General features: G+C 42.5%; 1 protein-coding gene across 4 annotated transcripts in view; it reads left to right on the forward strand.

The window, feature by feature from the left end:
• MYO16 (myosin XVI) overlaps positions 1-20,879 on the forward strand; it is a 526,459-nt gene extending 505,580 nt beyond the window's left edge. For all 4 annotated transcript variants that reach the window (XM_069602005.1, XM_069602006.1, XM_069602007.1 and 1 more), the window contains one exon: positions 20,161-20,879. In XM_069602005.1, the coding sequence (XP_069458106.1) occupies positions 20,161-20,370 (210 nt within the window). In that variant the 3' untranslated portion in view covers positions 20,371-20,879. The remainder of the gene's footprint in view (positions 1-20,160) is intronic.
• The last annotated feature ends 219 nt before the right edge of the window (positions 20,880-21,098 follow it).

The raw sequence follows: 21,098 nt of genomic DNA on the forward strand, positions 1-21,098 counted from the left end.
ACAGAGGAGCCTGCAGGGTTATAGTCCACGGGGTTGCAAAGAGTCGGACATGACTGAGTGAATAGCATTTAAAAGAAGAATGTCCAGAACACATAGAACTTAAAAAATGGTCTTAAATGAAGCATTATAGACATACTTTATCTGTGGCATTATAGAGTCACCGTCAGGAGAGGAGAACCCTGCAGTCACGGAAGGGTCTTAAGATTCACTGTATTTGGCCTCAGCTGAAGTAAGAAGGCTTTAAGTGACGTCATGGACATAAAATGCTTGAAGCCCATGTGGTTTTATGGCCATTATCTCTCTTAGCACCTCAAATCCCACATAATCCAAATGCATCTACAGCTATCCCATCCTCAGAACACTGCAAAATCAAAATGAGTCTATAGCTCACAAAACAGTTGCGATACGCTTCAGTGATTTCACATGTATTCATAATGTGTTTGGCCTCAGAAAGTTCGACAAAATAAAGAGGATTATCACTTAAAAATAAACTCTAGCATTTGTAGAAAGGAAAAGGATTTATATCAATAGTTTAGGGTGCTTTTATGTTCGATTTTAAAATAAAGTCTTTAAAAGACTTTGCTTTGAAGGTGGTACACAACCAAAAATGTATTATTAAAGATTTTACTGTTGATATAGTAAAGATTATTGCTTTAGCAACAAGATTACCTTGTATGAAGTTGCAGTGCAACTTTTGCTATGTCAGGTATCCACATTAAAATTATCTAAAGTCAAGTATCTAGATGTTTCCATGAAGCCAGCTATCCAGCTAAGGATCCAGTTTCCATCAGAATATTTGACATTATATAGGCACAGTTATATTATCAACTGAGATTTTTCTAAATAACACTGATGAGGTAGTGAGAAAAATCAATACTTTTAATCTTAAAAATAAATCTTACAGTAGGCAATATGCTGAAATCACTTACGCTGATATATAGGCATTGAAATAGAAAAAATGCTGATTGCTTGCAATAACAGATTGTGCTAATCTCCCCTCTGTTCCTCAGAGATGCACTTATTTTACCTTGTAAACATTACAGATGCTTTATCTGTGGTAAGTCATGGGGGACCTGCTTGTAAAGAACGGAACATCGGCTTGATTTTTGTCAAAGGCCCTGCTCCTATACACTAGAGCACAGCAATAGAGACACCCTTCCCAGGGTTTCCGCTGTGCTGCGGGTCACAGAGAAGGGGGTTCATCTGGAAAGAAGGTGCGTTAACAGAGGTATCTTGGCAGCTTCCCTCTGGTTTTCCGTTGATTCGGTTAAGATGTCAAGAGAGGTGGGAGAGGTCACCAGGACTAATTTTTCTCTTTTGTCTTGTTTTTAGAGTTTTTTTGATGTGGGCCGTTTTTGAACTCTTTATTGAATTTGTTACAGTACTGCTTCTGTTTTATGTGGGTTTGTTTTTGTTGTTGTTGTTTGTTTTGTTTTTTTAATTTAAATTTATTTATTTTAATTGGAGGCTAATTACTTTACAATATTGTATTGGTTTTGCCATACATCAGCATGAATCCGCCATGGGTGTACACATGTTCAGATTCTGTGTTTTTTTTGGCCACAAAGCATGTAGGATTTAGCTCCCCAGCCAAGGACTGAACCTGTGCCCGCTCCATTGGAAGGCAATGCCTTACCCACTGGACCCTCAAGGAAGTCCTGGGAATAATTTTCCATTCCCAGCTTTCACAGAGAGCTTATTTTCAAAGGCAGGCAACCCCCCGTTATCTCATAGTGCTTTTTTTTTTTTTTTTCAAGGAAATGGAAAACCAGGCTCATTTTCTTGCATGCCCAGCGCAGGCTTTCTCTTGGCAGGACACGTGGGTCAGTGCTGGGTGCCCATCATGGTTAGGTGGAGCTCTGCCTTGAACGACCACACATCTCTCAGCATAAATGCCTCTTGGGTGACCTTTATAGAGGAAATATAAACACATCAGGCATCTTGCATTCTAGATTTTCTAGTAAAGCAATTAAGTAAGAATTCTATGAAATCTGCCTTGAATTGACTGGGCATGCAGCAATAAAATTAAATGCTGACTAAAGATTGAATTCCTCTTTGAGGATGTCTGTATTTTAATTAACATCATCAGTGATTTTAATGAAATCCCTTTAAGGAAGATAAAATGTCTGGGCATTATTGTAGATAAAGAAATCAAGAAATAGATTTAGTAATTTGCCAGAGATCATAGGGAAAACGCAGAGTCCAGGGTTTGAATGGATGTCAAGATCCTCTGTCTTGTTTCTGAGAAGAAACTTGCCATAACTCACTAAAAGTGATGGAGACGTCATCTAGCTTTTACATAAATTTTGGAAGGCAAAGTCTTCCAAAAGACTTGGGTCGAGATCAAACCAAAAAAAGTTTGGGTCAAGGTAAAAGTCTTAAATAGCCATAATGGACGTCTCTGGTTGTGTTTTTAGCTGCTAGCCACATATTTAAATTTCTCACCGACCACAATGAAAATTTAAGGGAAGAGATTTCACCTTCTTCCCCTCCTTGGAGAACTAGACAGATGCTTGTGACACGTGCTCAGCCTGTCCACCGTGGATTATGAGTTAACAGACAAACAACGGAAGGGGTGAGAATAGATGTCACCCCTGGGGGGCCACCTAGGGGTGGTGGCTCCCTCCAGGGGCCACAGATGTTAGCCCGTGTCTGTGACCACAAGCCACTGCAGTCGCCTTGGGTCCAGCCCACGTGCCAAACCTGCCCTTCTTAAATTCATGCCGTTATTTTGCTTTCCGGTAATGCTTCTGCCTGTGAGAGTTAGTTTCTGTTGCTTACAAAGAAGAATTTTGACTGGCACACAGATTTGATTTTATTCTCATCATCTATAAAGTTTACTTTAGAGCCACAAGTTTTTTTTTTCTATTCTCTATTTTGTTTAAATTGAAGTATAGTTGATTTCCAATGCTGTGCTAATTTCTGCCTTGCAGAAAAGTGATTCAGTTATACACATACATACCTTCTTTTTGACATTTTCTTTTCCATTATAGTTAATCCCAGGAGATGGGATAGGGTTCCCTGTACTAGCCAGTAGGACTTTGTTTTTTATCCATTGTTTATATGATGGTTTTCATCTTCTAACCCCACACTCCTAGTCCATCTCTTTCCTTCCCTCACAGTGATACAGCATGGCTTACAATCTTTAATTTTCATTTCATTTATTGTGTTTCTTGCCAAGCCTTCTGTTATATCCTTTAGCTTTTATAAAGAGCACTAAAAGTTGTGCTTACTCTCTGATGTATTCAGATATTCACTGTAAGAAACTGTAGATGGTTTCTGATAAAATAGTGGCCATCCGGTGCCTGAGAGCTTAATAAATATCTACTGCCTCTCGACACAGCCTCCAATGAAAGCCCGAACAGAATCAATATGCAATTGATCCACATCAAGAAACAAATTGTTATGTGGTTTGTTTTACTGAACCATCAAAGGAACCTTTTTGTAATGTCACATATCAAAGAAATGAAGAGCTGCAGACCACTCAATAAACCCAATGCCTTCTTTCTTTATCCATTTTATTTGTCACAGGGACTGCTTGAAATGTATTGTGGCAGGGGAAAAAAAAGTGTGTTAGATAAAACAGCAAAATGTAGGCACCTTTCGTTTAATTGTTAAGGCGTGATTCTAAAACACATGCTGGGAATTAGAAATTAGGCAACCATTTCAAAAGGAATCACATGTATCTCACTGATAAGCCACTCACCAAGGGAGACATAGCGTAGCGCGTGGTTCCCCATGGCTGAGGTTTCGGGAGATCTGCATGTACACCTCATGACTTCGTTACGTGCGAGAAATGAAGGCGGTCAATTAATTGGATGGTAGAAGTGAAACGGCAGCGCTTTCAACAGAAGGGACATGTCCGGTAGAGATATATAGAAACTTGGAAAGTAACAAAAATAAATCCCATATTTTGTATGTTTCCTTCATAGAATTGTACCGTATGTGTGTCCTAGATGTTTCAACGCATGATGGTTTTTTCCGGTGAAGACATTGACTGTCATCAAAGAGGAAAATTCAGTTTTAAGAAGTGTGAAAAGGATGAGAGAGCAGAATTGTGACTGTGATTTTGTACGTTTTTCTGCTCCAGAGGGAGCTGGTGATGGACAGGGAGGCCTGGCCTGCTGCAGTCCATGGGGTCGCAAAGAGTCGGGCACGACTGAGCGACTGGACCGAACTATTGAAGTACACTTGATGCCTGTGTTTTTAAAAGGAGAAGGATCTCGTGATGTCTCTGCAGGTCACCTTTTTCCTTTTTAAACACTTGGTCAAGGGACTTCCGTGGTGGTCGAGGGGTTGAGACTCTTCTTCTACTGCAGGGGATATGGGTTTGATCCCCCGTCAGGGAACTAAGATCCCACGTGTGGCATGGCCAAAAAATTAAAACATAGTCATGATTCTGATTTCTCATTCCTTCAATATTCTTTTTTTTAAGAAAAGAGAGAAGCCAGGAGAAGCAGGGCTGGGAGTGACAACAGTGGTGTGGAGGAAGGTTGGGTTAGGCTGCAATCTTAAATCAGATGACAAAACAAAAACCTTGCTGAGCAAAGAGAAGGTAGAAAGCCAAGAGGGTCAGCCAGGCTGGGGTCAGGGGAGCCCTTCAGGTGGGAAGGAGCAGAGACCCTGTGTACAGCCAGCCTGGACCTTGAGATGGTCAGCGAAGCTGGAAGGGAATAAATAAATCTACATATTACTGGATGTTTTAATGAAGAGCAATAGAAATTACCATGAGTTACATGTTAGTGCTAGAAAAGGGGAGCTAAGTTACATACTCTAGCAATAGGCTAAATGTAAAATACCAGTTATGATCGTATTGCATTGTCTTTCTTTAAGACAATTAACCAGCTTTGGAAACCTTGGTCTGTTCAGAAAATAAGTAAAAGGCAAGTATTTGCCTTTTCTGTAAGTGGAAAATATAAGAAGACAAATAATTCTACTCCTCCCAAGATAACAGAGAATTGGAATATTGACACCTGGGAACCTGGGCCCCAGACGTTCTGACTTGTTAATTGTTCAGTCAGTTCAGTTCAGTCGCTCAGTCGTGTCCAACATTTGTGAACCCACAGACTGCAGCATGCCAGGCCTCCATGTCCATCACCAACTCCCGGAGCTTGCTCAAACTCATGTCCATCGAGTCAGGGATGCCATCCAACCATCTCATCCTCTGTTGTCCCCTTCTCCTCCTGCCTTCAATCTTTCCCAGCATCAGGGTCTTTTCCAAGGAGTCAATTCTTCACATCAGATGGCCAAAATATTGGAGTTTCAGCTTCAGCATCAGTCCTTCCAACTAATATTCAGGACTGATCTCCTTTAGGATGGACTGGCTGGACCTCCTTGCAGTCCAGGGGACTCTCAACACCACAGTTCAAAAGCATCAATTCTTTGGCACTCAGCTTTCTTTATAGTCCAACTCTCACATCCATACATGACTACTGGAAAAATCATAGCTTTGACTAGACGGACCTTTGTTGGCAAAGTGATGTCTCTGCTTTTTAATATGCTGTCTGGTTTAGTCATAGCTTTTCTTCCAAGGAGCAAGCGTCTTTTAATTTCACGGCCACAAGCACTATATGCAGTGATTTTGGAGCCCCCCAAATAGTCTCTCACCATTTCCATTGTTTCCCCATTTATTTGCCATGAAGTGATGGGACCAGATGCCATGATCTTACATTGCCATGATCAACATTTTCTGAATGTTGAGCTTTAAGCCAACTTTTTTGCTGTCCTCTTTCACGTTCATCAAGAGGCTCTTTGGTTCTTTTATGCTTTCTGCCATAGGGTGGTGTCTTCTGCGTATCTGAGGTTATTGATGCTCTGTATGTTAATGGGATCTGACAACTTTGAAAGGAAAATCTAGGCTCAAGGAATAGAAAGTTTCCCATGGTGCTAAAACGTAATCAGCCAACATCAGTGAAGGAATTTGTTTTATGACCTTAGAAGACCTCCAGGGCCTGATTCTTCACTGATCTCTGTGATTACACTATTATTTGAAACTGTCATTTCGTACTTCTGACTCTGCCAGAAATAGGTTCTAAAACAGATGAACTATGATATTGGGAAGAAGTGTCATGAAGTCAATGATGCTGAATTTTGAAGCCCTAGTGGATTTAGTTTTATACACTTGCAGGTGATTTTTGTTGTCTGGTTTGGGAAGGAAGTCTCAATTAAAGAGATTTGCTCTCTTATGTTGCCAACTGTGGCAAAATCTTGTCTCTTTCTCTTCCTGATGCTTCCTGACATCTGGTTTCCTTTCCCTCCTTTCTCTAGCGTCTGTACCCAGTGGTTTGCCATGATTCTGTCTTAAAGACGCTGTCACTTACCCCAGACATCGCACCCTGGCAGGCCTAATGCCCACCTAATCCATTTCTTTTGAGGCACCTGGCTAGACTACATTTCCCAGCATCCTTGTGGTTGGGAGCTGTCATGTGACTGAGTTCTAGCCAATGGGAGGGGAGCTACAGTGATACGAGTCTGTCCAGGCATGACCCTGCAAACCTCCCTTCAGCTATCAGGGGTCTGTTTCCTTTCCCGTCCAAAAGCTGGCTACACAATATTCCAAGACCCTGGAAGATGCATAGTACAGTCACAACAATGTATACGGTCATCTACTGAGCAGAAATACCCACTGTAGCCTTAACATGAGCAATATACTTCTCTGGGGTCAGTCCATTGGTATTTGTGGTTTGCCTGTTACAGATAGCAGCTTGAGTAAAAGACATTGATACCTTTTTAGAAAAAATTATTTTTTTCAGTTGAAGGATAATTGCTTTACAGAATTTTGTTGTTTTCTGTCAAACATCAGATGGATACCTTTTATCATTTATTTGGCCTGATGTTTTACGTGTTGCTACTGAGAATTATTTATAGTGCTTACTTAAGTTTAACCTAATTCAGTTCAGTTCAGTCACTCAGTCATGTCCGACTCTTTGCGACCCCATGAATCGCAGCACGTCGGGACTCCCTGTCCATCACCAACTCCCGGAGTTCACCCAAACTCATGTCCATCTAGTCGGTGATGCCATCCAGCCATTTCATCCTCTGTCATCCCCTTCTCCATCTGCCCCCAATTCCTCCCAGCATCAGAGTCTTTTCCAATAAGTCAACTCTTCGCATGAGGTGGCCAAAGTATTGGAGTTTCTAGTGCCCCCACCAAGTCATACATATGTAAAAGAGAAGCTTGCAGTTCTTAACAACTGGTCACTTAGAAATTCCTCAAAATCAATAGACTTGATTTTAATCAGGGACAAAATCAGCGCCCTGTAATACACTGGGCGCCCTGGAGAAATGGTCTAACACTTTCAGGACCTATTTGTGCATTTCATGATTAGAAAGAATTGCCTGTCTTATCTCTCATTCTCAAGTGGGTGGCTCTGGTGGGTAGCTAGACCTGGGAGGGAGACTCGAGGTTGAGGACAGAGATTATTCCCCCGTGCAGTAAGTTCACGGTCCATGGAGTTGCTAAACTATACCCTTTAGCTAATTATACTTGATTTTAAAAACCTATTTGAATTGGGCTAAAGGTTTTATTAGCATTCAGTTTCATGAAGTGGTTTTTCTCACTGTTATTTAATTATATTTACTATCATGACACACAGATTGTAATTGTTTCCAGAAAAAGTATTTTGAGAAATGAATAGCTTAACAGGTAAGCTGTGCCCTGCAAACTAATGCAAGTGCAGATGCTGGCTGTTTGGACAGTGGGGGTGAGTGTCCTTGGACGTGAACCCTCATCGTCTGGGGGCTGCTGCGGTTGAGACCTTTGCTTTGCTTACTTTCACACCGGCATCTTGCCTCCCTTCTGACTTCCCTCTCCATTGCTAGCTTGGAGCTAAGTCTCAAACTGCACCCCACATGGCAGAGTGCTTCACCGTCTCCTGTGATTTGGGGTCACTGTCAGTGTCTATATGAACAAAAGGATGGACCGGGTTCCTGATTCACTTGACTCAAGCAGCCTTTCTTCTTTTAGTGTCTGACTCATCCTTTCATTCCAAAACAAATCCCGCAGCGCAGTAGGAATTTTTTGGCCATGCTGCCTTGAATGGAGTCACAGCTCTGCTGTCTTGCAACCATAGTCACTGTATCTGCAATTTGTTGGCCGATTAATGCTGTGCTTCCTCATGACGTTTTTGCGTTGGTGTCCTGTTTAGGCATGTCTGTTCATCTCACTGTCTGAGTTTTACATCTTATCACTCACTTTGAATGAAAACCTCTTGAGGGGGCGGGCCATATTGCGTGCTTCTAAGTCCTGTAAACCCATCACAGCACTTTCTGTCTCGTAACTGTGGATGTAACTGGTGATAGAAGCAAGATCCGATGCTGTAAAGAGCAATATTGCATAGGAACCCGGAATGTCAGGTCCATGAATCAAAGCAAATTGGAAGTGGTCAAACAGGAGATGGCAAGGGTGAACGTCAACATTCTAGGAATCAGTGCACTAAAATGGACTGGAATGGGTGAATTTAACTCAGATGACCATTATATCTACTACTGCAGGCAGGAATTCCTCAGAAGAAATGGAGTAGCCATCATGGTCAACAAAAGAGTCTGAAATGCAGTACTTGGATGCCACCTCAAAAATGACAGAATGATCTCTGTTCGTCTGCAAGGCAAACCATTCAATATCACAGTTATCCAAGTCTATGCCTCAACCAGTAATGCTGAAGAAGCTGAAGTTGAATGGTTTTATGAAGACCTACAAGACCTTTTAGAACTAACACCCCAAAAAGATGTCCTTTTCATTATAGGGGACTGGAATGCAAAAGTAGGAAGTCAGGAAACACCTGGAGTAACAGGTAAATTTGGCCTTGGAATGTGGAATGAAGCAGGGCAAAGACTAATAGAGTTTTGCCAAGAAAATGCACTGGTCATAGCAAACACCCTCTTCCAACAACACGAGAAGACTCTACACATGGACATCACCAGATGGTCAACACCGAAATCAGATTGATTATATTCTTTGCAGCCAAAGATGGAGAAGCTCTATACAGTCAACAAAAACAAGACCAGGAGCTGACTGTGGCTCTGATCATGAACTCCTTATGACCAAATTCAGACTTAAATTGAAGAAAGTAGGGAAAACCGCTAGACCATTCAGGTATGACCTAAATCAAATCCCTTATGATTATACAGTGGAAGTGAGAAATAGATATAAGGGCCTAGATCTGATAGATAGAGTGCCTGATGAACTATGAAATGAGATTCGTGACATTGTACAGGAGACAGGGATCAAGACCATCCCCATGGAAAAGAAATGCAAAAAAGCAAAATGGCTGTCTGGGGAGGCCTTACAAGTAGCTGTGAAAAGAAGAGAGGCAAAAAGCAAAGGAGAAAAGGAAAGATATAGACATCTAAATGCAGAGTTCCAAAGAATAGCAAGGAGAGATAAGAAAGGCTTCTTCAGTGATCAATGCAAAGAAATAGAGGAAAACAACAGAATGGGAAAGACTAGAGATCTCTTCAAGAAAATTAGAGATACCAAGGGAACATTTCATGCAAAGATGGGCTCGATAAAGGACAGAAATGGTCTGGACCTAACAGAAGTAGAAGATATTAAGAAGAGGTGGCAAGAATACACAGAAGAACTGTACAAAAAAGATCTCCATGACCCAGATAATCACGATGGTGTGATCACTAATCTAGAACCAGACATCTTGGAAAGTGAAGTCAAGTGGGCCTTAGAAAGCATCACTACGAACAAAGCTAGTGGAGGTGATGGAATTCCAGTGGAGCTGTTTCAAATCCTGGAAGATGATGCTGTGAAAGTGCTGCACTCAATATGCCAGCAAATTTGGAAAACTCAGCAGTGGCCACAGGACTGGAAAAGGTCAGTTTTCATTCCAATCCCAAAGAAAGGCAATGCCAAAGAATGCTCAAACTACCGCACAATTGCACTCATCTCACATGCTAGTAAAGTAATGCTCAAAATTCTCCAAGCCAGGCTTCAGCAATACGTGAACCGTGAACTCCCTGATGTTCAAGCTGGTTTTAGAAAAGGCAGAGGAACCAGAGATCAAACTGCCAACATCTGCTGGATCATGGAAAAAGCAGGAGAGTTCCAGAAAAACATCTATTTCTGCTTTATTGACTATGCCAAAGCCTTTGACTGTGTGGATCACAATCAACTGTGGAAAATTCTGAAAGAGATGGGAATACCAGACCACCTGACCTGCCTCTTGAAAAATCTGTATGCAGGTCAGGAAGCAACAGTTAGAACTGGACATGGAACAACAGACTGGTTCCAAATAGGAAAAGGAGTACATTAGGGCTGTATATTGTCACCCTGCTTATTTAACTTCTATGCAGAGTACATCATGAGAAATGCTGGACTGGAAGAAACACAAGCTGGAATCAAGATTGCCAGGAGAAATATCAATAACCTCAGATATGCAGATGACACCACCCTTATGGCAGAAAGTGAAGAGGAGCTAAAAAGCCTCTTGATGAAAGTGAAAGAAGAGAGTGAAAAAGTTGGCCTAAAGCTCAACATTCAGAAAACGAAGATCATGGCATCCGGTCCCATCACTTCATGGGAAATAGATGGAGAAACAGTGGAAACAGGGTCAGACTTTATTTTTGGGGGGCTCAAAAATCACTGCAGATGGTGACTGCAGCCATGAAATTAAGAGACGCTTACTCCTTGGAAGAAAAGTTATGAGCAACCTAAATAGCATATTCAAAAGCAGAGACATTACTTTGCCGACTAAGGTCCGTCTAGTCAAGGCTATGGTTTTTCCTGTGGTCATGTATGGATGTGAGAGTTGGACTGTGAAGACAGCTGAGCGCCGAAGAATTAATGCTTTTGAACTGTGGTGTTGGAGAAGACTCTTGAGGGTCCCTTGGACTGCAAGGACATCCAACCAGTCCATTCTGAAGGAGATCAACCCTGGGATTTCTTTGGAAGGAATGATGCTAAAGCTGAAGCTCCAGTACTTTGGCCACCTCATGCGAAGAGTTGACTCATTGGAAAAGACCCTGATGCTGGGAGGGATTGGGGGCAGGAGGAGAAGGGGACGACAGAGGATGAGATGGCTGGATGGCATCACGGACTCGATGGACGTGAGTCTGAGTGAACTCCGGGAGATGGTAATGAACAGGGAGGCCTGGTGTGCTGCGATTCATGGGGTCACAAAGAGTCCGACATGACTGAGCGACTGAACTGAACTGAACTGAACTGAACTGTTGAAAACGTGCATTGCAGACAGGAAAAACTTGGAAGTCAGCGTGATTAAGAAGGTTGACTAAACTCAATGTACTTGAATTTGAATCCAGATTCTACCACTGACTGGCGAAGTGAGTTTGGGCTTTAAAGATGAATTTCAACATCTATGAAAAGAGGGCTAACCATCCTTAACCTGCTTATTTCACATGGTTATGAGATTTTTTTACTAGGATCCCATGTGACTCTTTGATGGCCGAGAGTGGCGGGATGGGGAGGTGGGAGGAAGTCTCAAGGGGAAGGGGCTCTCTGTGTACGTATAGACGATTCACATGGTGGTATAGCAGAAACTAACGCAACATTGTAACTATTCCAATTTAATTTTTTTTAATTTTTAAAAGTTAAAAAAAGAATGTAAGACAAGATCAAAAAGTTGATGTTTGGAACGGGCTTTTGAGAATTGCGGAGCTTTCTATATCTGGGTGTACAGACTGGGGCTGTTACAGAGAAGATATGTCGGCTCACAGAGCATGTTCTGTAGTTGGACGGGTACCTCTGATTAGACTGGCACAGAGTCTGTGAAGATGAGTGATGATAAAGCTGGAGTGATTAGTGTGGTCAGGAAATACAGGGCTTACTGTAACATGCTAAGGTAGGTGCACTGGGCTGTTTAGGCTAGGGAAAGGCGGTGGCTCTGAAGATTTTTGAACAAGCCAAGTATATAAACAGACGTCCTTTGGAGAGAGAAAATCCAGCAGATGGTTTGTCCTTATAATGCCTCCTGGTCCTTGCAGTGAGCCTCCCATATAATCCCAGGAAAAATATTTTTAAAGGAATTGTAGCGCTCTTACTTTTTATGCTTCCAATAACATGGATTTGTGGTTTTCCATATATTCTCAGTACTTGAACCTATTACTATGTGTCATTACAGTAAATGTGCACTAAATATATGTTACTAATTTTTGCTACAATCTTCTAGTCAGTTATACTGGTGCTGCCATGTTTTTTCAATGAACTGAGGTAAGAGACTAGAGCTCATACAAAATCCGTATTCTGAAATGTCACAGATTAATTGTATCATGAGACGTATAGTCATGAATTTCTATTTCATAACTTTCCATCAGTAGGCACAAAACATGCATCTGCTCATCAGAGTCCATTTTTATTCTTAGCTATGAACTTAAAATCAGCTGCAAAGTGCAAATGTCTGTTTAAATTATATTAAGTGTGCTCCAATATAATATTACTCATTATAAAAGTAAAGGAGAGCGGTTGATTTTTTTAAGAAGTCAACATGCACAGCTAAGGTAAAAAGTTAAAATCCTCTGTTCCCTCACTGCCTGTTGTCCAGACACACTCTTATTTCCAATAGAATTTTTTCCTTTGAAGAGTTGTTTTCCCTTTTTTAACCCTTAGGCAAAAACAGGAAACAAGATAGCAAGAATGAGCTTAATTGGATTGCTGTATAAATGACTATTTCTGAATTAAGAAGGATCAACTCTTTTTCTGCCTAAAGGAGAAATGCTGTTTTGATTTCAGACCTTTTTTTTTTTAAAATTTTTTAAAAATGTACTGAGATATACACCCCTTTAATCAAAGACTTTTTAAAGGGCATTTCATTTTAAGCCGTACCATTGGGGTCTATTTAGCTAAACTTTGGTTTTACAAACTGATTTTTGAATTTCATTCTGTATTGTTTTTTCCTCCAACATCTTGTTAGCATGAGTGGAAATCGGATTTGCATTTGAAACGCTAATATTCGGTATTCAGTCAGCCAAGCTGCTGCCTTCTCTTAATTTCCATAAATGTCAGTAAATGCCTCTTTTCACCTTTGGGTGAACAGTCAATAGGAAAATCAATTCTGTGACAAATGAACAGCAACATGATTTTACATATGAATTATTTAACAAAGGTTATTTTTATCCTAGAAGGGGAAGACTTAAGGTAAAAATCAGCAGCAAATTATTAATTTACATTTATTAATATTATTCATAAAAATGCATAGCCACAGGAAGTGAAGAAAATTTGAATCTCATTTAGTAATTAGTTCATTTCACAGGACTCTGTTAATGACACAATAGAAAACCGTTAAAAATTAGTAAGTAGATATATATGTAATAAACCTCATTAAGCCTTTACATCATGTTGTGTTTCCCTCTGGGTTGTGAGAGATTTTGTGGGGGGTTTTTTTAACCCCTGACAGTAAGTGAACAAATTATAAATCTCCTACTTAAGGATGCAAAAACTTGCAAGAAGTCAGTCTTTATATCACTTACATTCCATCTTCATATCTAATTGGTATCTCCTATACAAAAATGGGCACAATAAAGGACAGAAATGGTATGGCCCTAACAGAAGCAGAAAATATTAAGAAGAGGTGGCAAGAATACACAGAAGAACTGCACAAAAAAGATCTCCATGACCCAGATAATCACGATGGTGTGATCACTCACCTAGAGCCAGACATCCTGGAATGTGAAGTCAACTGGGCCTTAGGAAGCATCACTACGAACAAAGCTAGTGGAAGTGATGGAATTCCAGTTGAGCTATTTCAAATCCTCCAAAGATGATGCCGTGAAAGTGCTGCACTCAATATGCCAGCAAATTTGGAAAACTCAGCAGTGGCCACAGGACTGGAAAAGATCAGTTTTCATTCCAGTCCCAAAGAAAGGCAGTGCCAAAAAATGCTCAAACTACTGCACAATTGCACTCATCCCACACGCTAGTGAAGTAACATTCAAAATTCTCCAAGTCAGACTTCAACAATATGTGAACTGTGAACTTCCAGATGTTCAAGCTGGATTTAGAAAAGGCAGAGGAACCAGAGATCAAATTACCAACATCCGTTGATGCATCAAAAAAAGAGAATTCCAGAAAACCATCTATTTCTGCTTTATTGACTACGCCAAAGTTTTTGACTGTGTGGATCATGACAAACTGTGGAAAATTCTGAAAGAGATGGGAATAACAGACCACCTGACCTGCCTCTTGAAAAATCTGTAAGCAGGTCAGGAAGCAACAGTTGGAACTGGACATGGAACAAAAGACTTGTTCCAAATAGGAAAAGGAGTACGTCAAGGCTGTATATTGTCACCCTGCTTATTTAACTTATATGCAGAGTACATCATGAGAAACGCTGGACTGGATGAAGCACAAGCTGGAATCAAGATTGCCAGGAGAAATATCAATAACCTCAGATATGCAGATGACACCACCCTTATGGCAGAAAGCGAAGAAGAACTCCAGGCAAGAACACTGAAGTGGGTTGCTATTTCCTTCTCCAATGCATGAAAGTGAAAGTGAAGTCCCTGAGTTGTATCTGACCCTCAGCGACCCCATGGACTTCAGCCTTTCAGGCTCCTCTGTCCATGGGATTTTCCAGGCAAAAGTACTGGAGTTGGGTGCCATTGCCTAATGCAAAAGAGCCTCTTAATGAAAGTGAAAGAGGAGAGTGAAAACGTTGGCTTATAGCTCAACATTCAGGAAACTAAATCATGGCATCTGGTCCCATCACTTCATGGGAAATAGATGGGGAAACATTGGAAATAGTGTCAGACTTTATTTTGAGGGGCTCCAAAATTCCTGCAGATGGTGACTGCAGCCATGAAATTAAAAGATGCTTACTCCTTGGAAGGAAAGTTATGGCTAACCTAGATAGCATACTAAAAAGCAGAGACATTACTTTGCCAACAAAGGTCCGTCTTGTTAAGGCTGTGGTTTTTCTAGTCATCATGTATGGATGTGAAAGTTGGACTATAAAGAAAGCTGAGGGCTGAAGAATTGATGCTTTTGAACTGTGGTGTTGGAGAAGACTCTTGAGAGGCCCTTGGACTGCAGGGAGATCCAACCAGTCCATCCTAAAGGAAATAAGTCCGGAATATTAATTGGAAGGAATGATGCCAAAGCTGAAACTCCAGTACTTTGGGCACCTGATGTGAAGAACTGACTCCTTGGAAAAGACCCTGATGCTGGGAAAGATTGAAGGCAGGAGGAGAAGGGGACAACAGAGGATGAGATGGTTGGATGGCATCACCAACTCAATGGGCATGAGTTTGAGTAGGCTCCAGGAGTTGGTGATGGACAGGGAGGCCTGGTGTGCTGTGGTCCATGGGGTCACAGAGAATCGCACACGACTGAGCGACTGAACTGATACATTCTTTGTTGCCTCGCTGATGGCTCAGCTGGTAATGAACCTGCCTGACAGTGCAGGAGACCCAAGAGATACGGGTTTGATTCCTGGGTGTAGAAGATCCGCTGCAGAAGGAAATGGCAACCCGCTGCAGTATTCTTGCTTAGAAATTTTCATGGACAGAGCAGCCTGGTGGGCTACAGTCCGTGGGGTCGCAAAGAGTCAGACACCACTGTGTGCACACAAAGGCACAAACATAGACTTGTTTCTGTTGTTTGTTTTAGTCGCTCGGTCGTGTCCGACTCTTTTGTGACCCCATAGACTGTAGCCCGCTGGCTCCTCTGTCCATGGGATTTCCCAAGCAAGAGTACTGAAGAGGGTTGCCATTTCCTTCTCCAGGGAATCTTCCTGACCCAGGGATCAAACCCTTGTCTCCTGAGTTGGCGGGCAGATTCTTTACCACTGAGCCACCAGGGAAGACATTAGAAGACACAAAACAGTTTATAATTCTGGGGCTGGGGGTGGGGGGGTTCAGTCTAGATTCACGTCTTAAACTTTTAAATACCTAATCAGCAAGATTTTCTCAAAAGTGGGAAGAAAACGTTATTTTAACCCCCTATACCAAATTGTCCATTTCCTAGTCACCAGTGTCTTAGTTAGCACTATTTTCTTCTTTTTTTTTTCCTGTTGAAATTTTAGTTGGGAATTTCAGATTCACATGCAGTTGTGAGAAAGACTAGGGCAAGCCCAGTCTCTCCCAGTGGTATTTTCTTTTGGCTTTAACTGAAATGCAGTTGACTCACTATACTATGTTAGCGTCAGGTGTAATTATTTGCTATTTGCATATATTATGAAAGGATCACCAGGTTAAGTCTAGCAACCATCTGTTCCCTGTATAAAGTTATTAGTGTCACTATTTTCTAAGGATTTGTTTCAGTGAAGAAATCTTCCAGTTAAAAACCTGCTGAAACAAAAAGATTTTGTTCAAGGATGAGGATCCCGGCCCACAGGGAAATGGCTTCAGAATGTGATCATTCATGTGTGAGTTTAGAGTCCTGTATGAGTCACAGTTATGTTATAAATCCAGTGTGTTACTCTTATTTTGAGATCTTATGAACAAGGAAGGAAAAGACTATTTTGTATTGCTTTCCTTGTTAATCACACAGTTATGTCCAACTCTTTGCATTCCCATGGACTGTAGCCCACCAACCTCCTCTGTCCATGGGGTTCTCCAGGCAAGAACACTGGAGTGGGTTGCCATTCCCTTCTCCAGGGGATCTTCCTGACCCAGGAATGGTACCTGGGTCCCCTATGCTACAGGCAGATTTTTCACCGTTTGAGCTGGGCCACAAATTATTTTCATGTAACATTATCTGACTGTCACGAGGATAACCGTAAACCAGAAGGTTTAGGGATTTTCTCAAGTCAAGCAGTTATTAGTAGCAATGACGCAGTCATAACGGCCCACATTCACAGGGCACTCGCTACATTTTTAGGGCACTGGAGTAGCCCACACCTGTCCTCTGGAGGTGTGATTACTGGAATTACAGGCGAGGAAGGCAACGCACTCGCTCCAGGTCATGCAGCCATCAGGCAGGAGATTCAGGGTTCCAGTCCAGACACCCTGGCCGCAGAGTCCTGGTCTGTCCAGCACCCCAGCCCTGCTCATACCAGAGTCCAAATCCCCGTGGGTTTGTGACTCCCTGTTAGAGAAGGGAGGTCAGTGTTGTGACTGGCACTTGTCTGCGTCAGCGTGAAAATGCCTCCCCCAGCCTTTTCTTCCCCCATTCCTCCAGATGCCCCTCTCATTTCTTCAAAATTCAGATCGAAAGTTCCCACCTCTGTGAAGTCTTTCCAGACCTTCCTTCATAGAGCCCCCTTTCCCAGGTAAATGGTGAAAACAAAGAAAGGAAAACTTAATAACAAGGGCCAAACTCTTGTTGACGCCTCCGTCTCCACGCCACGTGCAGCGTGTTAAGACGCCTACGTGACTGACGTGTCTAGAAGTTTCTTTAAAAATAGGGTATTGGTCATTTTCATGCAGCCCAGAGGTGGTGCCACGTGGAACCCAGGGGTCCCTGGGTGTGGAACCGTTCTTACTTCCGCAGCTACAACTCTTACCTTCCGGTTCTGGGAAAGAGAATGATTTTCTGTGCAAACACTATTCTATAAAACATGCCAGATAAGAAAATAAGTAAGGAAGTAGCTGTCTGAGGTGGTGGCGTGCGTTGGAGATATGTCTTTTATAGCAATGAGAAACAAGATTTAAAGGACACCAATATGCCGCCGTTTATCCTCCACACACGTCAGGATCAGTGAGGCCTGGGGTGATGCCGGCTGACTCCAGGTTCCCAGAACCATCAACATCCTTAACCCCCAGGGTCACTTCTCTTCCTGGAAAGAAATGGTTCCCTTTCAACACTGAAGCTAAAATTTTACAAAGCCATTATTGGCTTTGTAATGATAATATGTGTGTCAGTATCATTAATAATATTACTTAACTTGTGAAATATCAAATAATGATAAGAGAAGTTATAAGAGTTTTTGTTACTACGAATAGGGCATGAAATTTAAAGATGAGAAAAGTGATTTAGATGTTTTTATCATGCTGGATAACATCGCAGATACTTTTTATTCTTCATGTATTGCTTAGCCACCATTTAAATAACATTCATAGTTGCATTTGTTCACTATTCTAAAATAGTAAAGCTCCTTCACTGTGACAAATACAACCTTTGTGCCTTGTAGTCTGATACATTTAATAAATCTAAATAAATCAGGTTAAGGATCATTAGACAGGGCGGCCCGTCCTCATCTTCTGATCTTCTGTTTATTGTCTCACAGATCATCATTTTAAAATGCCCTCTGAACTTCACTGTGTTAAAAGTAGTGACCTGTCACTTGTCCTTACACAGAATTTTAACCTTCGTGTAAGATATAACCTGTGAAGATTCGTTGTTTTTTTTTTATGAAGATCAATAATGTTAATATTTTAGTATCCCATTTATGCCAAATAGGTATCTTTCTATACCTATTAGATTTTACTCAATACCTATTAATCTCTGTGATACAGATTCAAGTTTCATGGGATCTCTCAATAAGAGGGTTTATTCTAAGCATTAGTTGATTATTGCAAACATCAGTCAGATTTTTTGCTTATCAAGGAAGCATAGAAAGCTCTTGGTGGTTGATTCAAAGTTGGTGTTCTTCTGTACCCACTACATTATTCAAGACATTGATATACTCGTTAAGAAAGTGCTTTCTAATGCTTTGTATGTATAGGTTTCACCTTTTATAATGTGCTTGGAATTCAGATATTTTTAGTAAACGTTGAGAAGCTTTGAAAGGATAGAGAGCTCCCCCCCCCGCCCCCCCCCCCCCCCCCCCCCCGCAGTGAAGCAATGACTCAGGGGATTTAGGACATTTTATGTCAAAATCCCTCCCCACAAGCCTCATTCAGATCAGCAGCCGATGCAAGTCACTGTCTGCAGGTCAGGGTGTGTCTGGAGTGACTCGGTCTCCTGGTCTTCCCTGTCAGGAAGGTCTCAGCCGAGGCTCACACCTCGACCAGCTCGTCTGTATTTGTGGTCATTGTGAAAAGCTGCTGAAAAGAGTTTTGCACTGAGATGAGCTACAGAAGGGAGGTATTTTGTGCTGATAGGAGGAGGGGTGTGTGGTCACACCAGCATGAAACCCAGCACACGCCAGCCGGCCGCAGAGGAGGAGCAGTGCCAGCTGCTGGGTGGAGATTTGGGTCCTGTTCTGCTCCACCCTGTTTCATGAGGACTTGGCCTCCATTTATATACGTGTTCACCTAGATATAGAGTTACCTATATATCCACGTATATGTTCACCTATATATCTAATGTTCACCGAGATATATATATAGCTTCTCCGGTATATATGTATTCATACACACACATATTTTCCTCATATATATATCGTACCTTTTCCTTTTAGGTTAATTGAAATTTATTATTTCATATTAATTTGTTAATTGCACATTCTATCATTATTCTTTTTGTACATTCACTAGGAAATAAAGCATCAATCTTGATTTATTTCATCATCATTGTTGCTGTTGTTCCGACTCTTTTGCGACCCCATGGACTGTAGCCCCCCCAGGCTCCTCTGTCCATGGGATTTTCCAGGCAAGAACGCTGGAGTGGGTTGCCATGCCCTTCTCCAGGGGATCTTCCTGACCCAAGGATCAAACCTGAAATCTCCTGCATTCCAGGTGGATTCTTTACCACTGAGCCACCAGGGAAACCCTAATTTCATCTTAAATTGTTTTAATTTTGTCTTTTTCCTAATACTGCTAGAACCTCAGAACCTCTGAGCTCCACGTGACCCCTCCTGACTTTTGCAGCTATTGTTGGCATGTTGTTCTACATACAGCTTAAAGTCTGCAACATTCCGAACACATAACTTATGTTTACCCATGCATTTAATACCAGGGTCCTGACTTCCCTCTTAAATTTCCTTTTTTTTTTCATCTTGCTTGTTTTGTTAAGGTTCACAAAATAGGCAAGACTTGTGATAGTGAAACTTCCTAGTTCTTGTTTGTCTGAAAACATTTTTTATGTCACCTTCAGTTTTGAGGGACATTTGTATTGAGCCTGGAATCCAAGGTTGAATTTCTTTCTGTATTTGAACCTGTGATGCATTGTTTGGCTTCCGGGTTGCCGGGCTGCTGTTTAGAAGTCAGCTTCTCGGTGGGATGCCACTTCCCGGGGCAGCAGAGCTGGGAGGGTCTCGGGGGGTGCTCAAAATCTCTCCCCAGCCAGCGGAGCCCCGGCGTCTGACGCTGACCCTGCCCTCTGTCTCACTCTTGCGCAGTGTCCAATGCTCCTTTCTTCCTGCGTTCCTCCCCCAGGTTATCCACCAGCTGAGGCTATCAGAGAACGAGAGCGTGGCCCTGCGGGAGCTTCTGGACTGGAGACGGAGACTCTGCGAGGAGCGGGCGGACTGGCCCCGAATCCTGCCCCCCAGGGAGCCCCGGGCGCCTCCCCCACCTCCGTGCAGGAAGCCCGAGAGGGCCCCCTGCCGCAGGCTGCCCCCCGAGTTCTGGGACTCCACCCTGTGACGGCCCGCTGCAGACTCGCGGGGTGAGACCGCCCGAGGGTGCCAAGCTCACGGACAGAGGCAGCCCCGACACACGCCGGGGGCTCTCTGCACAGCCACACAAAAGCACAGACAGCCCTGTCAAATGCTCGCGGTTCCCTCTGTGTGTGTGTGTGTGTGTGTGTGCACGCTCTCGCCCGTTCTGTGGGGATACGCTCTGGTCTCCAGGCTCCGTGGTCCCCGGGCCGTGCTACCCCCAGGTGGTGAGGCCCAGCATGGCCCGCAGGGGAGGCTGGTGGAGAGGGCGCCCCGCAGCGCACACCTGTGTCCGTACGGTCCCACCGCGTGTTCCTGTCCTCCCGTCTTTGGCTCTCATGCGCTCTCCAGGACATAGGGTTTATTTCTGTGCAGGTGTTTGTGTTTTACGGGAATTACAATCCTGATAATGACTTACATGTTTGTTACTGTATTTTATAATTTTATGCCATGGGTGGGTCTCCCTTTCTTCAAAATACAGATTTTAAAAAATCATTTCTAGAACTTGTTTTTTTCTACATACATTTTTTTTTTCTCTTAATGTAAAGTACTTGAAATTCCCGGGACCCTGTCATTGTTTGAGGTTCGCCGCGGCAAGCTCTGCCGACTCACAGCTCAAGTCCGATGTCTTCTGTGTCCTTCATTGATCAGAAGACGGTTCCTGCCCGTGCCCTGTGTTCTGAGCACATGGATGGTGAGCCCTTTACTGAAATC

This window comes from Ovis canadensis, chromosome 10, assembly GCF_042477335.2.
Source record: "Ovis canadensis isolate MfBH-ARS-UI-01 breed Bighorn chromosome 10, ARS-UI_OviCan_v2, whole genome shotgun sequence".
Lineage (NCBI taxonomy): Eukaryota > Metazoa > Chordata > Mammalia > Artiodactyla > Bovidae > Ovis > Ovis canadensis.